General features: G+C 38.8%; 3 protein-coding genes across 4 annotated transcripts in view; 2 read left to right on the forward strand and 1 right to left on the reverse strand.

The window, feature by feature from the left end:
• The window catches only part of LOC143431697 (uncharacterized), a gene marked incomplete at its 5' end in the record, with an annotated part of 76,431 nt that overhangs the window by 25,151 nt on the left and 31,745 nt on the right, over positions 1–19,535 (reverse strand). The gene's annotated exons all lie outside the window — the stretch shown is intronic.
• LOC143431721 (uncharacterized) lies at positions 237–13,344 on the forward strand. 2 transcript variants are annotated; one of them, XM_076908662.1, is made up of 8 exons: positions 237–532; positions 1,844–2,054; positions 2,155–2,278; positions 2,471–2,516; positions 3,977–4,067; positions 4,179–4,376; positions 4,466–7,999; positions 13,094–13,344. In XM_076908662.1, exons 1-7 carry the CDS (start codon positions 387–389, stop codon positions 7,958–7,960), a joined length of 4,311 nt encoding a protein of 1,436 aa, XP_076764777.1. In that variant the 5' UTR covers positions 237–386; the 3' UTR covers positions 7,961–7,999; positions 13,094–13,344. The 2 variants fall into 2 exon arrangements, with proteins under 2 accessions (XP_076764777.1, XP_076764779.1); XM_076908664.1 differs by having other exon boundaries at positions 238–532; positions 4,466–7,435.
• LOC143431730 (sulfide:quinone oxidoreductase, mitochondrial-like) lies at positions 17,544–19,445 on the forward strand. Its single transcript, XM_076908672.1, has 7 exons — positions 17,544–17,676; positions 17,777–17,885; positions 17,960–18,184; positions 18,258–18,668; positions 18,731–18,917; positions 18,986–19,232; positions 19,315–19,445. Exons 1-7 carry the CDS (start codon positions 17,564–17,566, stop codon positions 19,379–19,381), a joined length of 1,359 nt encoding a protein of 452 aa, XP_076764787.1. The 5' UTR covers positions 17,544–17,563; the 3' UTR covers positions 19,382–19,445.

Genomic DNA, 19,535 nt, shown 5'->3' on the forward strand with positions numbered 1-19,535 from the left:
CATTTTTTTAATCTACTCCACGATTCCAAAGCAGCACCGTGAAGTTGGACGCGCATACCAAGCGACTCGAGAAAGGAAATAGCATTTCCGGAATTTGAAATGGCACGTCCGAACAAAGTGCGAGCCGAGTAAAGAATAAATGGAAGCCAATCGATGGAGGAAGAGCGACAGCTATCGAAGCTGGTAAAGTGTAAATGTTCTTCGAAAATAGATTCGACGACAATTGAGACGCGTGATTATGTTCGAGTGCGAAAATTTCACCGAATATGAACTTGGAGTGGAGTTTCCGGTCAGCATAGTGACGTGAAGTTGTCAACGTGTTGCTGTTGTGCGTTGCGTTCGCCGTGAAGTGCGCATCGTTAGTACCGAGTTGTGTGTACATATAAATGGCGGCTGACGAAAAATGGTACTTTACGAAAGAACAGCTTACAAACACGCCGAGCAGAAGATGCGGCATCGACGCGGATAAGGAACTGAGCTACAGGCAGCAGGCAGCAAATTTCATTCAGGATATGGGCCAGCGGCTCGTGGTGTATCCTTTTAACAAATGCATGTTCACTTGCGTGTTTCTCAACCTCCCTTTCCCCTTGTCCCTGTAATCATTTTCTCTCTGCTCGCTTTTTACTTTTACCACCCGTTCGAACAGTCCCGTACCGCTCTCCACGTTCACCTATTTCTCTCCTCCCTTTACGTAACCATTCTCAAACAGTACGAATTTCGAACCAACCCGTCAGATGCATAACGTGTTGTAAACATGAGTGACGTGCGAAAGAAGAGGTCACGCGTCATGATTACGATTCTCCATATTGAACTTCGTTATGTTAGCTGTAGCGTGCCATCAGTTTTCATATTATTCTCCTGTCCCCGGTATATCCACGGTCAGCTCTAAATAATCGTGAGTTAATCGAACCGCCATCCAGAAATTTCTTATCCAAAACGAGGCCAAAGAAAATAGGGTCATGGAAAGACAACATTGTTTGCCAAGTTTGACAGTACTACCAATACTGAAATCACAATTTCCGTTCATATTCTTTATGCAACTTTACCATTCTTCTTAATTATATCTCTAATTGTTTATTTGATTTATTTCGATACCATAGATTGTTAATCTAATCTAATCTTCGATTACGGTCTCGTATCTCGCAGGCTTGCTTCTCGGCTAAGTAATTCGTCGAATCTTTATCGCTAAACTTTCTTCAGATTCTTCGTACAATAGTTAATAATACAAATACGATACTTTGCCTAGCATGTAGAAAATGTTTGTATTTTCTATAATATTTTTATGTTTCAGATACGTATTTGAAAGTCGTACATAAATGTCTTAGTTATCTCTCTTACCAAAAATGAGAACCTCAACCTAGCCTTTGTGTCATTTTTTATCGGTACAATGTTGTCATTGAAAAACGTCTCATTTTTAACGTCTGAATTTTTAAATATTTTCCTTCTAATTAGATAACAAATTGTCTCAGAAACGAACATTAATACAGTAGAGAATATAAATGAAGAAGATCTTGACTTAAATCAAATATTTTTACATTCATGTAATATACGGATTAAATAAAATTATTTACGTATAATCTATTGTGCTCTCTATTTTTTAATCTTACCATATAATTTAAAGATAATCAAACAACAAGTAGCGCATCTCAATTATGTTTGTTGCTTCAACGTTTCTTTTATGTTTCTATTGTTTATTTGTATAGCATAATTTTAGAAAGTTGTATTCATAATTTTAGAAACGCTAAAAATGATTTAAAGATATATCTCCGGAGTAAGATAAATGTAACATGGTAGTTCATACATTGGTGTTTACTTAACGTTTTCCTTAACTAAAGATATATAGGTCACAATTATGTATCAACACAGCAATAGTATATATGCACAGGTTCTACGTATTCCACTCGCTATCACATTTCCACAGGAATGCAATTGCAGCAGCAGCACTATTTTTGGCAGCAAAAGTCGAAGAACAACCGCGCAAGTTAGAACATGTTATCAAAATGGCACACATGTGTCTCCACAGAGATCAGCCCCCACCTGATGTCAGATCCGAGGTAAAATTAAGGGAATTAAGGGGAAAACACTATACGTTTCTACCCATAAATAATGAATTCTAATAGTTTTAACGCGTTTGGCTTTTCTTTTCTCTTTCAGCAATACCTCGAGCAAGCTCAGGATCTGGTTTTTAACGAAAATGTCCTACTACAAACATTGGGGTTTGATGTCGCCATTGATCATCCCCACACGCATGTTGTTAGATGTTGTCAACTGGTTAAAGGTATATAAATTACGTCCGACGGGACGTTTATTTTCTTTCACCTTCTCCCGCGCGTGTGTTTCCTCGAGAAGATATCGTCACAAGTTTATCGTTATTACTTTAAATGAAACGACGAACAATAAAAAATTGTAAACTTCTCAAGATAAAAATTGAAAGAAGAATTTAACCGACGTATTGTAAATTTGTTTACAGCGAGCAAGGACTTAGCCCAGACTTCATACTTCATGGCATCTAACAGGTGGCTACACATTATTTCCTAGTATCTCTTACTCTTAGCAGTCTTCTGGTCAAATAGATGCCAGCTGGAGCATATTTCCAAGCTAAGACTGTCAGGCAATAGCCACTGGCGCAACATTCTGACCTATTTTCTTCTTCGAAAGCAAAGTAAACGCGAAATGAAAATCACCTGAAACTTGTCTCGCATTTGGAGCTCGCGCGAATCGATTCGTTTTTAAGTTGGATATTTCTAAGAGCATGCATGTAATTAATAAGGAAAGTTTAGTATATAGAAAAGTTTACTTTGATTTCATACTTTCACTGAATTCTAATGCGAATGTTTAAATGTCAACAGTAACTTTTGGGGAGGAATGTTGCGTTGCAGTCGCGGTAATGTCTGATTCTAAAGAGAACGTATGCCAAAGCGAAACGAAGTTTATTTCGTAAACTAAGTTCACGATGAGGATTGCTTAATTGAAGGTAAATGAAATATTCTTAAGGACTGATCGTTTTCTCTTACATTACGGTATATATTGTCCAGTTTTTATTTTTATATTTATATACACTTATTTTTAAGCGGTAGATGCACAAAACGAATTAAGAATGAGTGATACGAATGCGGAAGTAGCGTTAATGACGACGAGTGAATGTTAACAAATATTTAATAATCAACTCAAACTAAATGATTAGAGGCATATAATTAGATGAATGTGGTACGAGCATACTCTGGTTAGAATTCGTTCATGTATTATGCGATGAGTAATATTTGAACAAATAATAACCGCGACCGAATAATTAGTAATTAGTAAATCAAGCCTTAGCCTACCTCTGTTGTGTTACAAAGTAATTTGAACGTCGTCGTCTCTCTCTTCTCTCTCTCTCTCTCTCTCTCTCTCTCTCTCTCTCTCTCTCTCTCTCTCTCTCAGATACATGAAATCTTAACGTTTCTTACAGTTTTAGTTCTCGATTCCATGTCTGTTTCCAGTTTCAAAGTTAATTAAAATAAAATTGATTCTATCATGGGATTATGTTGGGGCAAACTTTGGTAAATTTGTTACGATACAACAGAGTATTGTAGGGCTTATATTTATAATTGTTAATACATAGTAAAATGTTACACGCGTATATTGATTTTAGCTATAGAAATAATGTCTATATAGAAATTTTTGTCTAGAGCTCATCGCGAAAAAGTATTACATTAACATGTTCTATTTTTTTAACTGTTTTGGAAACGTACTCTTTGGAATTAAATTCCGTTTATGGAAGTGATAATTGGGAATATTGCAGTTGATTATCTTCAACGAATCGTAAGAAATTCGTCCTGGTTTTATCCCGATATTACCCATGTTTCATGGAACTAGTACTTCCGTTTTTATGGTACAGTTCTTTTTACACGCCCTGGGTTATATTTTGTAAAAAAGTGTTAACTAAACAAATGTTGTTATTCACGCGCCAATTTATGAGATAATTTTTTATTTTCAGTTTGCATTTAACAACCATGTGTCTGCAGTACAAGCCAACTGTAGTTGCCTGTTTCTGCATACATCTTGCTTGTAAATGGTCGAATTGGGAGGTGAATGTCATTAATATTATATTCCTTAATAGATTACCAGTTGAGAAATGATTCATTCCTTTCATCTTTTTCTTCTTATGCGCAGATATAACTGTAATTATATATTTTTAGATACCTCAAAGTACAGAAGGGAAACACTGGTTCTGGTACGTCGACAGGAGTGTAACGTCTGAACTTTTACAAGAGCTTACCGCAGAATTCCTTCATATATTCGATAAGTGCCCGTCAAGATTGAAAAGAAAGATAATGAGCATATCCGCTAATCAAAGTCCAAGCATTAACCATCCTAGTTTACCGAATTCACCTTTCGTAAGTATTTGGTTTATCGATAGTAAATACTTTGCATCGTAGTAAACTAAACTTTGTTCGATAATTCTATTCAACCTTTGCTCGGATAGGATGCGGAACCTCGCAAGGTACAGTCTCCGGCGACGACGGCCGATGGTGGACTGACATTCCATACAAATCGACCTCATCAAACGGAGAAACAAGACGAAAAGAAACAAAATGTTCCTGCACCTGCAAGACCTCCTGTAGATTACCGGGAATATCGAGAGAAGAAGGAACGCGAGCGTATGGAAAGAGAAAAAGCACCGACGATAGCCGCGCAGGGTCACGCGTCAGACATTAAGCATCATTCGCATCATCATAAACCTACGTCTAGTACAAACGTGCTGAACAAACATCCGTTGTCTCTTGGGCAGAAGACGCTTCATCACAATCATCACCACAGACCAGATATCAAAGTTGGACAACCGGTGCCTCAAAGACATTCGAGTAGTACTCAAGCTAGGGAACCAAATCGTGATCCCAACAGGTCGAGGTTACCAAGAGAGTACAATTCGAACACTGGTACAAGTACCAGCAGTAATAGTAGTAGTAGTAGTAGCACTCTTCATTCTCATAGTCACGTGATACCGAAGGAACCGATTTTGGATAATTCTTTGACGGATTCCACTACTCACAGACCGGAGGTTGGAACGTTGCAGGACCCGATGTCTCACGGGAATATCCAGGAGAAACTTAGTAATAATAATCATAGTGTATACAGATCAAGTGGAGCGGAAAGTAAACACCAAGGACACGACAAAAGGATGTACGATCCGAGGCACAAGCCGGTAGAGCATAGAAAAGATAACGACCAAAAGCCATACAAATATCAGGATCCAACGAGAATCGATCGACAAAGAAAGTCGGATACGTTGGAGCAGAGGTGCGAAGAAGTCAGGAAGCTTATCGAGAAACCCTTACCTCCGCCTAAGCCGACGCTCGACGTACCGTATTCTTCGAGTACGCAGAAACCGTCGCATCATACGAAGTACAATCAGTCGGAAAAAATCCAGGCCAGCACCGGCGCAGTCCTGACCGATGCGAAACTTGCGAGTAGTAGTAGCCAGAGTTCGCTCGCGCAGGAAAAATCGCCGACCAGCTCCGGTTCGACTTTATTGCTTAATCAGAAATCGTTGACTTCGAAGACGATGTCGAGCCAGCATACGGCTCACGGTGTGTCCCAGATATTGAAGGATACGATTAAAAATGGTAGCTCTCAATCGTCGAGTTTACCGTCTTTAAACAACGTGGACGATCCGAAAACTGAAAGGCGACTACGGCACGACGACATGGAGAAAAGTTCATCCGACGCCCAACAGTGCGTATTACAAACCCCTCCTAGCAAGCCCAAATCGCTGTTCAGTCCGGAAAAAGTACCAACGCCTCGAGAAACTCATTCGCAGAGGCCTAAGACTAAACAAAAGACGCCGCCATCGGCTGCAAAAGTTCCTAAACAACAAGAACGCGTATCGGATACGTCGATAGGCTTTAATTTAGTATCACCTTTCGCGAGTCCGCCAGGCCTGCAACAGCACGAGACACAATCGAACAAACGAACGGCCAGCGATGCTTCTGCGGCGTCCCATAAAAGGCATCGTACCGGCAGTACCAGCGAGGGTGGACAGCAACAGGTGAAGGCAAAAATGGAGGATACGTCCAGTTTCGAGGCCGCTAAAATGCTTGGTAGGGTACCAGAGCTCATACAACCCATCAGAGACAATCCATCGGCAAATGGCAGAGCCACTCAAATCGCGAATGACATGAAACCACCGGAACTTATCAAACCGTTCGACTCTGAGCCAACGATATCGCGTTACGGAACTGCACCAGTGCAGCAACAGGTATCGTCGAATCAGCAGGGCTTGACAAACGGTATAGATATTGGTTTAACGAAACAAGAGCCTCAGGAGTTTCAGAGCAAAAAGGAACCCTTCAAGACGGACATACCGATAAGGGCTGAGCACTCGCAGGTAAAAGGTGAATATTTATCGCCAATGAAGTCCGCTCAAAGCATAAGCGCTTTGCTTCAGGAACCTTTAGCGCCGATGCCATCGTTACTTCAGAATATCCAACAATTTAGTCAAATACCGTCGCAAGTCCATCAGGAGCAGTTTCAGCAGCAGCAGCAGCAGCAATTGCAGCAACAGCAACCACCGCAACAGCAACAACAACAACAACAACAACAACAACAACAACACCATCAGCCACCTATATCTCATTCGATGTCGCTCACGCATCAAGACCCTGTTCAAACTCAATGCCTGCCTCTGTCGTCTGTTAACAGCGAGCCTATGATCGCTTCGACCGTCGATATAAGCGCCATTTCCGGTCCTATACAAACCAGTACAGAATCGATCCTTTCCATACCGACGTCGACGACGTTGACCACCGTCGTACCGCCCGCGGAGGAGAAGCGATCGGAGCACCACAAGAGCGAGAAGAAGAAGAAGAAGGACAAACACAAACACAAAGACAGAGAGAAGAGCAAGGACAAACACAAACACAAGCATAAAGACAAAGACAAAGAGAAACATCGAGAGAAGGATAAGGAGAAGGGAGGAGAGGAGGCTGTAGCCGCGGTACCTATCAGAATTACTATTCCTAAAGATAAATTAAATCTAAGCACAGAGTCGACAGGGAGCATCGGTGGGAGCGCGGTGGCAGCCGATAAGAATAAATCGCCGCAGAACATCAAGATAATTATCGCGAAGGAGAGACTGAAGGGGACGAACAGTGTGTCGAGTTCGCCGGCCCAGTCCGTCGTCCAGGCTCCGTTGAAGATAAAAATCCGCACGGATATCATCTCGAGGAGTACGGGGGCACCGTCGCAGACGAGCAGCTCGAGCAGTATCGTTCCAGAGTTCGCAGCGGCCAACGCGGAGAGCCGTAAACGCGAGCGTACCGAAATAAAGGAGTGGCTAACGACTTCTGTCCCACCAACGAAGAAGCAATCGCAGGTTTCGTCGGCGGGTTACGGACAACACCGGCCAGGCGAACGGCAGAACGGCAGACACTATAACTCGGGCAGCAATAACAAGGTACGTGGAGGCGGTAGAGGCGGCCGCCAGTATATCGGGCGTGGTCCACCACCAGCAGGATCGGCGGGCCATTACAGTGCTCCCGGGCAGCGCGACGGCTACTATCAACAAGACACCTACAGTAACAATCCCCGTAATCCCCATCATTCCCATCCCCCGTCCGCTCGCGGCGATCCAGGCTACCCGAGGGCCGCCCACGTTAATCAATCGCAACCGGATTCTTATTTCTTTCCCAATTACCCGCCACCCTCGATATACAACCACGCCGGATACATTTTCGATACCGTCATGTACTATTCCCAGTATCAGCAACAATACCCAATGTATCCGGCGGGTAACGTCATTATGACGTCAGACGGTGCCATCGACACGTCCGTGCCGCCACCGTCCTTACCGCCGAACATGCGACAAAATCAGAGCATCATCCCGGTTGCGTCTGCCCGGCAGGAATCCAACACACCACCACCGTTGCCGAGCGGTCCTCCTCCTAGTTCCTCGCCACCTCCGCCTCCACCTCCGGAATAACGTTCGTACGGAAATCCTGTCTTGTAGTGGACTTGAGAGGTACTTTTCATAGTAGCGATAGCCAACTCCAGCCACTTTTTCTATCTCTTTTTTTTTCTTTTCTTCTCTTTTCTTTTCTTTTCTTTTCTTTTCTTTTCTTTTCTTTTCTTTTAGCCTTCTCTCTTTTCCCCTTCGCCTATTCGATTGCCTCGCGGGGGGCTGTTCAACACTCGGACTCGAGCATCTTTTGCGCTCTCCCTCTCGAAGAGGAAACGAGAAAAAGAAGTGGCTGGAGATTCCGGTAGAATCGATCTTCGATCTTGAAGAGATGTACACTTTTTTCACCTTGCCTCTATCCTCTCTTCTTCTCCCTTCCAGTTTGTGAATGGTAGAAGTAGCAGCATGGTATCGTACGATCTCTATTCCATCTAGTGTTACAAATTACCACTTTGATCTTTCCACCTTTGTACCTGTAGCGCATCTCCTTACAGTAGTTAATGAGTGTGAGAGCCTCCCATCCCCTCGTTCGAGGAATTAAAAGAACAGAAATCGCAAGTAACTGCATCGGGAAGACGTCGATCACGCGCTACGCGTAGATAGCCTTGTTTCGTGTTCCTTGTCGAACGAATTGACTATTTATTCGATTCTATTTCGAGAGATACGTACAAGGTAAGGTCTCCTTGGATTTTGAAAAAGTAATGTAACTTCGAGGCGGCTACTTTTCTCTATTTTTTTTTTTTTTTTTTTTTTTTTCAAACGTAAATAGTTGTTCTTTTTCTTGAGACGACAAAATTTTCTTTCGGCGTTTCTTGGCTAAAAAGAAAAAACGGGTACAAGGGAAGGAAGAAAACGTTGTCGCGAAGATTCGTGGACGAAACACTGCCAGATCAAAGATGAAGGGGTAACTACTATGTTTTGCGTTGAGGGTCAAACGGTTGATAGATTTTAATTAACAAATGCTCAATTGTAGAGATCGAGAAAAGGAGAATATTCTTTTTTTATTCTTTTTGTTCCTCTCCTTTATAAATATATATAATATACGTATATATATATATATATATCACGATAACGAGGAGTGAATATTTAAAAAGCTACTTTGACGAGCGAACAAGTTGGGTGGAGTAGTCGATGAAAACTTCCTTTGCTGGCAAAGGGTTCCGAAGAAAGGGTGGTATGCGGAATGTTGCGTTCGCGTAATCAAATTGTCGTATTTGAAAACGGGTGTAAATGGCTCTAGGGAAAACTTAAAAAGTTACTTAAAGGAAAAAGGAAAAAAAAACAGAACAATGTATCGTATGCAGTGGAAAAGTGGTGAGAGTGGCTCGGAGAATATAAGTGTAATATTAATACGAATTTGGAAGTGTACGTTTTTGTAAAAGTACTATACATAATTTTGTTGGAACTAACACATTGTATCGCATTGTCATTGTTTTTATACGCGGATGAATATATTAACAGGATTCTTTCCGACTAACCCTTTGCAGTCCTATTTTATTTTCTCGCTCTATCATGCGAACCAGTCGAGGCTGGCCAATTTTTTACTACGCTTTCTTTACGTTCACTACTGTAATCCCTTTTCTTATTCCGGTACCGAAATCGCGATCTTTAAACGGAGTACGCGATAAGTTAAGAGATAACATTAAATTGTCGCGAGACTTACTACTGCAAGGAACGCAAAGGGTTATTAGAACGCGGTGGGCTTCTTCGCGAACGAACAAAGTTGCATCAGAGTGTAAAATAGTTTTGCAACAACGGAAAATTGTTGGCGCGACGACACGGAAGGTCTTACTTCTGCCACGGCTGTCTTTAATTGTTTCGTGATATCCTATTTATACGTCTTTCTCTTTAACAATGTCGACACGTTTGCTCCACGTTCCTGTAACGTGACGCAAAAGAGAACCCGACCTATCGAAAGAGACGATTACAATTAGGATCATCGTGAAACGACAAACTGTATAGAATCTTCTCTCACTGTTAGTATACGATGATTGTAGACATGTTAATTTTGCGTTATCTTTTTATCTTTTTTCTTCTTTTTTTTTTGTGGTTCCATTTGTCTCTCGTATCCGAATTAGAACGCTGTTACACTGGAAAGTGTATTTTAGGCATTTTTGTTCTTTTCTCTGTGAATTTCGACGTATCCGTACGGAAATTTCAGACAACTTTTATCGAGTTTTGAAGAGACGACTCGTTGAGTTTCTAACATTTCGACGAAAAGACGATCACTTTTTTTCATTGAGCGCGTCGAATCGAGGAGGATTCGGCGATTAATAGAGTTAAGGATTTTCCTACCTAAGATTTTATTTTTTACATTCTCTTGTACAATGCTTCGAGCTCGATTGTCTTTAGTGTACGTAGATTGTTTTTTTATTTATTTGGAATACCGCGGCCCGCATAGTTTCTCTTTTTTTTTTTTTTCTTTCCTTTTCTTTTAATTCTTATCAGTACATCATTTACGTCTTGTATGATGCATATATACACGTGTGTAAATATGCAACGCAAAGTAAGAGTAATGATTGATATAAAATAGATATTATCTCAGGAACGTGTCAAAAGAGAGCGAGAGAAAGTGTGATTAATATATTACAAAGTATAGGATCTATTAAGAATGCGTTTATATATTTACATAAAATACATAGACACACACACACACACACACACCCCCATACACCCACAAATCGGACGCGTACGCGCGTGCATTGTGATTTGCCATTGTGACAAGACAGGAATTTAATCATGCCGCTAGCGTTACGGCGCGTTGATGTAATTGTTGTTATTGTTCTAACTATTGTCGCAATTAGTATCTAGTATTTTCAAGTTGGACCGTTACGTGTGTACTGTGCGATTGCTATGACCGTTGCCTCCTTTCAGGCTTCTCAGTGCAAAATTCTCTCTCTGTTCGATTCCTCCACGCGAGGTCAGCTCGCGTATAAAACGATGCGCATTGTACATAGAAATTTGCACGGCAGAAGAGATTATTTTTCAAAGGCACATGCGTAATCATTCGAGTTCGTCGTGGGCCTTAAGATTTGTACGTAACCGAAGATCGAGACGAGAAGAAGAGAACATTCAGGAAGAATCTGCGCTTCGATCTAGATTTTATCGAAAGTTAACCCTTTTTTTTTATTTTAAGAAACCTGTCTTTACGTTGTACTTGGATTGGATTGGAACGATCGCTCGATGCATGCTTTCTTCTTCCTGAATCAGTTCGGAACGAGAACCTCTTAGTCCTAGCCTTATTCGAACGATAATAATTATGTAATCGAAAATGGCATTGTAAAACGGAAGGAAGATTCGTAGGACAGGATTCGTAGCAGCATCGGATTGTGATTCGTTAAAGAAAAGAAGAGGCTACGAGAAATCAACAGGATCGGCCTAGTTAAAATTGTGCAATTGTACAAGTCGTACGAAGACAAAATAATTGCTAAGGTAAATTATATAGGTTTTTGTACTCTCCGATAGTGAACAATTCAAAGAGAGTTATATATACATAAATATAAATATAAATATAAATATATATATATACATACATACTTATATATATTTATATTAAATATAATAGTGATAATAATACACGAGCCCACGCATGTGACCAGCGATCATAAATAATATAAAATTTACGAATCGATCAGCTATATATAGAAGAGAAACAGGAGATGTGTAACATTGCGAACACTGCATCAATACTGTACACAATGTATATTTCTCACTTGTCGCGTACGTTACCTGTTTTTTTTTTTTTTTTTTTTTCTTTTTTTTCACTTACGATAAACACCTGCGTTTACGGATGTTGTCGAACGTAGAATCCTTAGATGAAACTTGCGAAACTTTCATTCATTATGAATCACTGTCGCTTATTTTGTTATCATTGTATGATACACTACTGTTCACTGGATGGATCTTTATCATTGTACAGATATATATATATGCGTAACGCGTTTCAAGTGCACCAAGAGATAAAACGGAGCTGTTGATTTATTAGAAAACGCAGGTGCTTACGTCGTACTATTCTAAAATGAAACTGTGTTACAGGCCACAGTTATGGTTACTGATTAGATATTAAATCAGGGATCGTACGCGTCACGTGTTCGACCAAGAAAAGAATTAAGCATCGGAAATAAACGTTCTGTGGAAACGAAAAGTACCTTAGTGATTATTTTGTCTCTTTCTTAACACACCATACAATAAATATATGTATGCATATACGAATATCATCAGCTGTGCGTGTATAGACGTATATATATGCATATATTTCAGATATAATATCGCACACCATCTCGCCGCATCTTTTTGTGTACTAACATTATATATCATAGCTATCAGTATGTAATAAGATTATTATCATATGTGTAAAAGTCTTCATTTATACGCGCATCATAGATGGAAGCGAACAGTTTCCAGTACGGGAGGCACACATGTTGTTGTTTGATTTTATTCGCTTGGTGGAGGGTACCATGAAGTTTGCCCATGTTGTATCGTCTATGAAAACGTCGATGCTATTGTTGTTTGTCACGAGTGTATTGTGTGCGTGTAATTTTGCATGAGCATGCGCGCGGTAGCAAGCTTTTCCTGTTGTATGCATGTATTCAGTTTTTAAGGATTCTGCTTCAATTTGCGTTTCATTTCATCCTTTGCCAGCGTCCCTTCGACCTCGAGGGAGACCACGATTAAAGGAGAATTAACCGCGATTAGCAAACCTCTTTCCATCTTTCTTTTATTCAGTTGCCATTGCGATTCTTCTCTCACCAGAGCGTTTTTTTTTTTTTTTTTTTTTTTTTACTATATATTCAACTGAATACCTGCAAATCCATTCGTACAATTGTGTACTTGCCACCACTTGATTCTGGCACGACCGATTAACATCTCATTAATGTCACATTTCACAACAGATCGACCTAAAACGTTCCTCCTTTTCGGTTTCTCTCATAACAGATACCGTAGAAGAAAAGAAAACACCACCGTTAGAAATGGAGAACAAGTTTCAATATTCCGTATATGGTTTACATAGAGAGTGATTTCCTTTTTATCGATTCTTCATATATTCTTCTTCTTCTACTTCTACTTCTACTTCTACTTCTACTTCTTCTTCTTCTTCTTCTTCTTCTGAGAGGCGTTGAAAATATCGAGTACCCACAATTGTATTTGTATTTTCAGGAGAAACACACGTCTAGCCACCACAAAAGTTCCAGCAAGTTATCGCAGTCTCAGCAGTCACACGCATCGTAGTATCAGGACATCGATAAAAGAAGATATCGATAAAAACAAAAAAGCCTTCAGGGAGCCCTCCGAAGTGACCTGATCGAGATCCACCCGAAAGGAGGAAGTTCGTCTCGTTTTGCTTCTTCTTCGTCCTTATCGAGACTCGAAGGAACGCAAGCTTTCGTCGTTCTCCTCGTTTCTCATAATCGTCCTAAATGATGAAGAGGAAAACTAAACGAATCTTCGTAGCCGTTTATCGCAAGTAACGCTCCCTCAAAGTTCACGGCGCGGGAGGAACAGTCTTGCTTCGAAGATTACACAATTCCAAAAAAAAAAGACGCAAGCTTGGCGCCTTACGTTAGCCAAAGTTTAACGTAAAGCAATTATCAGTAAATGCTTTCGACTAGGGAAAAAGTAAAGAGAGAGAGAGAGAGAAGAAAGGAAATTAATATTCTTACTCAGGTGAAATTAGATACGCGATAAGTTAAGAAGAAAGGAAATTCACTTCGTCCTTGGTCATTGGATTACGCGACTGACTTTCACTCTACCTGCGACATGTACAAGTTGCCGTTTTTTTCTTTTTTTTTTTTTTTTTTTTTTTTTTTATTGAAATATCTTAGATTAAGATGTAAGAAGAATTCTTTTCTTCCACCAAGTGGGAACGATCGAAAGAATTCCCCTTGCATCGATACGGTCTGGCCCTCAAGAATAACTTGAAAGTTCTACTTGTACGATATTCTATGCCATTTACGCAAGAACGAGTGGTATATCGAGTACAACGTTTGAACGTTGTTATTTATTACGATTAGCTTCGTTTCTTCGACGATTATCGTTGAAACCTCTCTGTGTCGTTCGTCGAAGCGCGATAGAAGATGCGATAATTTTAATTTTTAAGAGTTAGTACTATAATAATGATACCTTCCTTTCCATAATGAAACCGTACGTCGAACTTTTGGTATCGTCTCGAGGGCTAATATTCTGTTCTCTCGTCTTTTTATTTGGTATTCCATTAAACTGCCAGAACTTTCTTTGGAATCGAAGAGCACGAGACAATGAGATCGATAATTTCACAACTGTTAAATTGATCGTCGATCGGTTCGTTAGCGAGGGACGTTAGAAAACGGATTGAAAGTTCGACGAGTCGCGCATAGAAGAATAGCCGATAAGTTGTAGGTAGGAGAGAAGTTTTACTATGTTATAGAGTGCGATTGAGAGGAGTACAAATATATCGTGCGATGTTCTTACCGATGAAGCGAAAGGATACAATCACTTTAATTATACACTAAGATCTAGATCATTTTATTTGTCGAGACACTGACGATGATGCATTTACAACAAAGTTTCATTCGGGTTTGTCAAGCAAACGAAAATCATACAGAAATTGAATAGGTACGTTTATTAACGATTGATCCATTTTAATCAAAGTATAGAATATATAGCTCTCCATAGCTGTTACTCGTACAAGTTGTATCAAATATCTTAATGGGCCACCTTACCAATTGTTGTTTAGAGATGAATTTTCTACAGATTCTACAGTCCCTAACGAACGAATCGTTTGTTGCGAAGCAATGAAGGAAAAAAAAACTTGGTCCATGTCCAATGATATTTATTCGTGCCGTTTTGTTATGTACATAGCCGAAAGACCGCATAATATAGTAAGTAATTCGAGTTATACACTACCGCCACTTAGTATAAAGGACTATAGATAAACGATTAATATTATTGTCAAACTGTAAATAAAATTATTTTGTATGCCAAAATAAACCAAATGAATGACTCGATACACAACGGTTACAGAATCGCGTTAGACAGCACAGAACGTTCGTATTTAAAAGAACAGAGAATTGTCTAAGTTACAGTACGCGCGCAATGGCGCAAATATATAAGCGAGAGAGATTCCACATTAATTAATTAATTAATTATGTTCACTCGTTTCGAACGATAGGGAAAACACGGTTAATACTCGACTCGATTCTATTGTATCCGTAGGTGTTATTTTTTAAGAGGAACCGATTAAATAGAATTATTCGAACCGATATACATGGACGAGCGTACTGTATCACACACACACACTGGTTTTCACGCATATTTCGTACGAGCATTTGTTGCGTTCTCTTATCTTAAACCGAGCAGCTATATTGATAATATTAATATTAATATGAATTAACATTAAATAACGGTAATTATAATAACACCAACATTAAATAATGATAACAATAAGAACGAAATACGGTGAACGCCTCTATCGTTTGTGAACTTTGATAAACGAATTCTTCTTTCCTGTGCATATCGGATCTCGTTCTACCGAGTTGTACGGCGACAAACATGTATTTATTGATTATTAACTCTAAACCGATCGAATGTAACTTAGATTCGTGGTTCTCGTATACAATTATCTACTAATGCCTTTGATGGGTTTGTTCAACGAAACGACAAAATCGGGAGGGGGATGCGAACAAAAGGTATGTTAGCAATAAATGTTTCGACGCTCCTCGGCGCGATAAAATATCAATCATCCAGCTCATTCTTATTACGATTGCCGATATACAATAATTATGCCGAGCCTATTTTATTTTATCGTGTCGACACTATCATGTCGTGTTTTCTCGTATGTCCCGTAGCCGAGAGTGTTATTTACACCTTTTTCTTTTTTTCCTCTCCAATTTATTCTCTTGGCTCTGCGGTACAAACGACGTTTATTGCTAATTATTTTCCTAAAGTAACCGTAACGCAGCAGGTTTCACCATTTACCGCGAGTTCGGTGACACGCGGAGGGAGAAAGAAAGAGAGGAAATTATTAATCAAAGAAAATATTTCGATTATAGAAGCTTGTTGCCCCGAGGCGATTCTTCCAACGTCGAAACGGGGACGCCGCTTCGAATCGTTAGATCAAATTTAGATAGAAATTCTCGATTCAGACTGGAAAAAAAACTCTGCTTTTAGAGAGCGATTTCGTTTCTTTCTTCGGAGATTATAAACGAGCTCGAGCGTTTAATCGAGATGGAGAATGGAATCAGGTTTTTTTTAAAACAAGGTCCAACAGGAGATTGCCGAAAAATACCGTGTCCGCGTTGTAAATAAATTTATTCTTAAGGACTTAAACAGAAGCGACGATACGTGGAGAGTGTATACTTATTATTATTATTATTATTATTATTATTATTATTATTATTATTATTATTATTATTATTATTAATTATTATTATCGTTTGCAAATCTTGCATTTGTATTTCACGCGTATACCACGAAGCCTGCGTAACGTGGATACACGCTCGATCCGGAAGTCGTTAGTCGTGAGAATACTCTTTGTAAAAAATCATAAGTAATTTTATATTAAAAGCCACAAATGATGAACCTTGCGAAGCTTATTTTATATACTGCTGTACGTTCAAGTATTTTGTTCTTTTTAAAAGAGATTACACTCCGATCAAAGTCTGTTGGTACCGTTTCTTTTTTTCTTTACAAAGACTTATTATTACTCTTAATACAATACGCGTTTAGTTCTTATATATATAGAAACGAAGGAATGAATGTTTAATAAATAAATACTTTTATTTTCTCTCTCATGACTGATGATTTTCAGGAGCCGAGTTAAAAAAAGTTATCCTCAATAAAGAGAGAAACAAGAGAATGATTAAAACAACCATTCATCTAATCTTCGTTATTTCACCTTTTTTACTCTCAAGCTGCATACTTTTCTGTAGTTTGTGTACTGTCCTCGCATTAAATGTTCTTCGTTTAAAAGTTTTCCGCCTTCTTTCAAACTTAAACATGCGTACGTGTACGCGTACGAGTTCTGCGAAAAAAAGAAGACAACACCTCTTTTTATCTCCTCTCGGAGAGTGTACATGTGTCCATTCAGAAAAGTATATACAATCTGGAAATTATTATTCGAAAATATGCAAAAGTATTGTATCAAATTCGTCTGTAAAAATAGTATGTAGGTATAGGTTAATTCTTATTTGAAGCTAAAATTGCGCGTGCGTCTCGACAGAGATCTAAGGTTAAAAATGTGTCATAGATATCGGTTCCAGGTACACTTTGCGGTGTGCGACCGCGAACATCACAGTTTAGATTTCATCCACGTATCGTTTATCTTTGCGATTAACGGATATTTAATCAAAAATCTTTGGAAACCTCTATCTACACAAATTCCGGTTCAGAATACATTTCCTCCTTGAGTGATAACCTTATAAAAGCGTAATCAGGTAAATTTATTACCCTTAATTAACTCTTTCAACATTTATCCGCCCTTTATATAATTGCGCTCGCAATTATTACAATTATTTTTTATTCCATGTACTCTGAGAGCTATATTTAAGTACCAATTGTACTTGTATCAATTGAACTAATCTAATGATACATGTTATGCTTATACTTTTCAAATATTTAATCTGATGAATATATGCTTTATTGGTTCTAGAAATGAGTCACATCAACAGTTTGTGTCGTACTAGGTCCTGCTTGAGTATTTGCAGTTTGCAATCTCTTAAAAGACATATATTAATTAAAAATGGATATAGAGATGTTCATCATTCGTAAGTGATGTTATATTACATGAAAAAATTTATTAAAACTCGCGTGTTAAGAACTTCGCATCTACGTGAGTATTAATGCTAATGAAACAAAACATTTCAGGTGCAAAGTATTAGTGGTGGGTGGTGGTACCGGAGGTTGCAGCATAGCTGCAAAATTTGCCAATACATTCAAAGATCCAAATCAAGTTGTTATAATAGAACCAAATGATGTAAACATTCTTTTTTTTTTTTCTAAATATAAACAAAGCCTTTTCGTCGTACTAATTAGAATTATACTTTTCAGATGCATTATTATCAACCAATGTTCACCTTAATCGGCGGTGGTATAAGATCTTTTGAGGATTCAAAGAAGCCCATGAAAGATACTTTACCAAAGAATGGTAAATGGTTACAAGAGAATGTAATGAGCTTCGAACCAACTCAGAATCAAGTGACTACGAGCAATGGAGATGTTGTTCAATATGAAATCATGATCGTGGCAATGGGTTTGCAATTGTATTGGGAAAAAGTGAGGTTCTACTAAATATGTTATTTCTCTTATCCAACGAACGAGACTTGACGTTATTCCACCTTTCATCTAGATACCAGGTTTAGTGGAAACTCTTAAAGATGGTATGTCGCAAGTTTGTTCTATCTATGGGTCTGATACTGTCGTGAATGTATTCCCAAAAATTGCAAGAACTACGAGCGGCACAGCAATATTCACCTTCCCAAACAGTCCTGTAAAATGTCCCGGGGCACCTCAGAAAATTGCATACATCGCAGAGGAATACTTTCGTAAGCACAAGGTACGAGATAACGTGAAGGTTGTGTACAACACAGCTTTGCCAGTTATATTTGGAGTTAAAAAATATGCCGACGCACTTTGGGACGTTTGCAAACGAAGAGACATTACTGTAAATGTTCAAACTAATCTCGTAAAAATAGACCCGGTTAAACAAGAAGCTACATTTGAGAAATTGGATGGCTCGAACGAGACGATCGTCGAAAAGGTAATCTTAATATATATGAAGATTCTTCCGTTTATTATAACTTTGAATATATTTTTGTTTAGTATTCGTTGCTTCACGTGTGTCCACCGATGGGTCCTCCTGATGTTTTAAAAAAACACCCTTCGTTGACGAACGAAGTGGGATTTTTATCTGTGGATCCTAAAACTCTTCGTCATACGAAATACTCGAATATATATGGAATCGGAGACTGTATGAGTACTCCGAATTCTAAAACGATGGCAGCCATAGGTATATTAAGATTTAGCAATTTACGTCGTAGATACGAATAAAGTTTCATTTAAATTCATCCATTTTAGCTGCTCAAGGAAAGGTGTTGTATAAGAACATTATGGATGACTTGGCTGGAAAACCAATGGTCATGGCTTATAATGGTTACTCTTCTTGTCCTTTGGTTACTGGCTACAAAACATGTATTCTGGCTGAATTCGATTATAATTTACAACCATTGGAAACATTTCCAGTTAATCAAGGTCGAGAATACTTTTTCACCTTTCTACTCAAGACTTATGCGTTTCCAATGTTATACTGGACCTTAATGACTCGGTAAATTCATTGTAATTATAAAACAGCTATCGAATTCTTGCACGGGAAAGGACATGGAATTTTATATTTTTATTATTTCCAGCGGTAAATGGGACGGACCAGAATTTTTTCGAAAATATTCAAATATGATAAAAAAGAAGGAGACTTAACAATTCAAACAAGGCTTGATCACTTGGACCGCTTAAACTAATCATATCTGACGCAGAATCCATACGAAATACATTATACGTGTATATGATTGTTCAACGTATTTATTTAATGAAATATTCATATACGTTTTGTATTATTTTGTAACACTGGATG

This window comes from Xylocopa sonorina, unplaced genomic scaffold, assembly GCF_050948175.1.
Source record: "Xylocopa sonorina isolate GNS202 unplaced genomic scaffold, iyXylSono1_principal scaffold0014, whole genome shotgun sequence".
In the NCBI taxonomy this organism is placed as follows: Eukaryota; Metazoa; Arthropoda; class Insecta; order Hymenoptera; family Apidae; genus Xylocopa; species Xylocopa sonorina.

Coding starts and splice junctions, on each gene's coding strand:
- LOC143431721 (XM_076908662.1), top strand. CDS start 387: ATGGCGGCTGACGAAAAATGGTACTTTACGAAAGAACAGCTTACAAAC. Junction 2,055..2,154: donor CACCTGATGTCAGATCCGAG/GTAAAATTAAGG, acceptor TTTCTCTTTCAG/CAATACCTCGAGCAAGCTCA. Junction 4,068..4,178: donor GTAAATGGTCGAATTGGGAG/GTGAATGTCATT, acceptor ATATATTTTTAG/ATACCTCAAAGTACAGAAGG.
- LOC143431730 (XM_076908672.1), top strand. CDS start 17,564: ATGAGTCACATCAACAGTTTGTGTCGTACTAGGTCCTGCTTGAGTATT. Junction 17,886..17,959: donor TTATAATAGAACCAAATGAT/GTAAACATTCTT, acceptor TATACTTTTCAG/ATGCATTATTATCAACCAAT. Junction 18,669..18,730: donor ACGAGACGATCGTCGAAAAG/GTAATCTTAATA, acceptor ATTTTTGTTTAG/TATTCGTTGCTTCACGTGTG.